Source organism: Otolemur garnettii, unplaced genomic scaffold, assembly GCF_000181295.1.
Source record: "Otolemur garnettii isolate 467f Iridium unplaced genomic scaffold, OtoGar3 scaffold00099, whole genome shotgun sequence".
NCBI lineage: Eukaryota > Metazoa > Chordata > Mammalia > Primates > Galagidae > Otolemur > Otolemur garnettii.
Window position 1 is genome coordinate 344,392 of NW_003852494.1, and position 1,893 is coordinate 346,284.

At 35.8% G+C, this 1,893-nt stretch overlaps 1 protein-coding gene across 7 annotated transcripts in view; it reads left to right on the top strand.

Annotated features, from left to right (window-relative positions):
* ATXN2 (ataxin 2) overlaps positions 1–1,893 on the top strand; it is a 151,023-nt gene that overhangs the window by 41,353 nt on the left and 107,777 nt on the right. For all 7 annotated transcript variants that reach the window (XM_023516870.1, XM_003795987.2, XM_023516871.1 and 4 more), the window contains exon 3: positions 1,307–1,366. In XM_023516870.1, the coding sequence (XP_023372638.1) occupies positions 1,307–1,366 (60 nt within the window). The remainder of the gene's footprint in view (positions 1–1,306; positions 1,367–1,893) is intronic.

Genomic DNA, 1,893 nt, shown 5'->3' on the forward strand with positions numbered 1-1,893 from the left:
TTTTTTTTTTTTTTAACCCCTTTCATTCTTTTCTCTGGAAATGGGCCTTCTGGTCTTAAATTTTGGAACTTTATTAATGAAATTAAATTGACATGAGGACAGAATATGTAAGTTCCACATGATGGAAGAAATAAATGAGAAGTTGTTATTAATTTTTAAGACTTTGCTTTTATTGGACCAATATAAGAATTAGGAGGACACAGACTTATGTGGTGTGTACTGTGGAGTGATATGGTTGATCAGATTTAAGCACTATCATTGATTCAGATATGCTAGGAGAACCTTGTCAGGGTTCTTCTACAATATTGTACCCTTACCCTCCATTCCATTTATTTTTTATTATTTATTTATTTATCTATTTTTTAGAGACAGAGACTCACGTTGTCACCCTCAGTAGAGTGCTGTGGCGTCACAGCTCACAGCAACCCTCAGCTCTTGGGCTTTCTCTTGCCTCAGCCTCCCAAGTAGCTGGGACTACAGGCACCCACCACAACAACTGGCTATTTTTTTATTGCAGTTTGTGCAGGCCTGGGTTCAAACCTGCCACCCTCAGTATATGGGGTTGTAGCCCTAGTCACTGAGCCACAGGTGCTGCCCCATCCCATTTGTTTATTAAAGTATATTGAGTATCACTCCTGTGTGAGTTTTAAGACATGCATACAATGATATAACCACAACCACAGTCAAGATAATGGAACAGTTCCATCACCTACCAAAATCCCTTCCTTATACCACTTGGTAGTGAACCCTCCTCCTCTCACTCCTCAACTGTTGATTTATTTTTTGTCTGTATGGTTTTATCTGTTTTCATAATTGGAAGTTTAGTTTTGTTTTTTTCATATAACATATAGTCAAAATATTGTTAGTTTGTATGACTAATTTTACTTTTGAAAACTTGGTCTCCTGTTCTCTAAGGAAGCAAAAGATTTCCGTAAATCAGATCTTCCTTTAATACAACTAAGGTATTATAAACCTAATGAAACATTTTGTAACAGAATAAATGTTAAGTTTAATAAGTATATATACAAGTGTAAATACAGGTTGAACATCCCTAACACAAAATCCAAAATGCTCCAAAATCTAAAAGTTTTCGAGTGTCGACCTTATTTTCAGAGGAAATTCTTATTAGAGCATTTCAGATTCTAGATTTTCAAATTAGGAATCTTTAATAAGTATAATGTAAATATCCTAAAATCTGAAAAATCTGAAATCTGAAATACTTCTTTTCCCAAGCATTTCAGATCTCAGATAAGGGCTATTCAACCTGTACTAATTTCTAATGGTTCTTCTTTTTTTAATATTCCAGATTTCTTTTGATGGAATCTATGCAAATATGAGGATGGTTCATATACTTACATCAGTTGTTGTAAGTTATCAGATTATTGGGGATAAAGTGCTGTGGAAGTGAAATAAAGTAATTTCATGAAGTTAAAATGTGAATGAATGATTCTCAATGTAACATTTCTTAGGTCATGTTTAATCAGTATGACTTAAAAAAAATAGATTACAATTTTCTTTATCCAGTCTATTGAATTGTGCTGCAAAAGTATAGTCAGCTCTCTGAATCTATGTCCATGGATTCAGTCAACCTTGGATCAAGAATATTCAAGAATGGCCAGGCATGGTGTGGCTCACGCCTGTAATCCTAGCACTCTGGGAGCCAAGGCAGGTAGATTGCCTGAATTAACGAGTCACGAGTCTGAGAACAGCCTGAGCAAGTGCAAGACACCATCTCTACTAAAAAAGAAAAACTAAGGCAAGAAGATTGCTTGAGCCCATGAGTTTGAGGTTGCTGTGAGCTATGATGCCACAGGACTCTACCAAGGGCAGCAAAGTAAGATTCTGTCTCCAAAAAAAAAAGGATATTCAAGAAAAAAATTGGGGCTCGGCGCC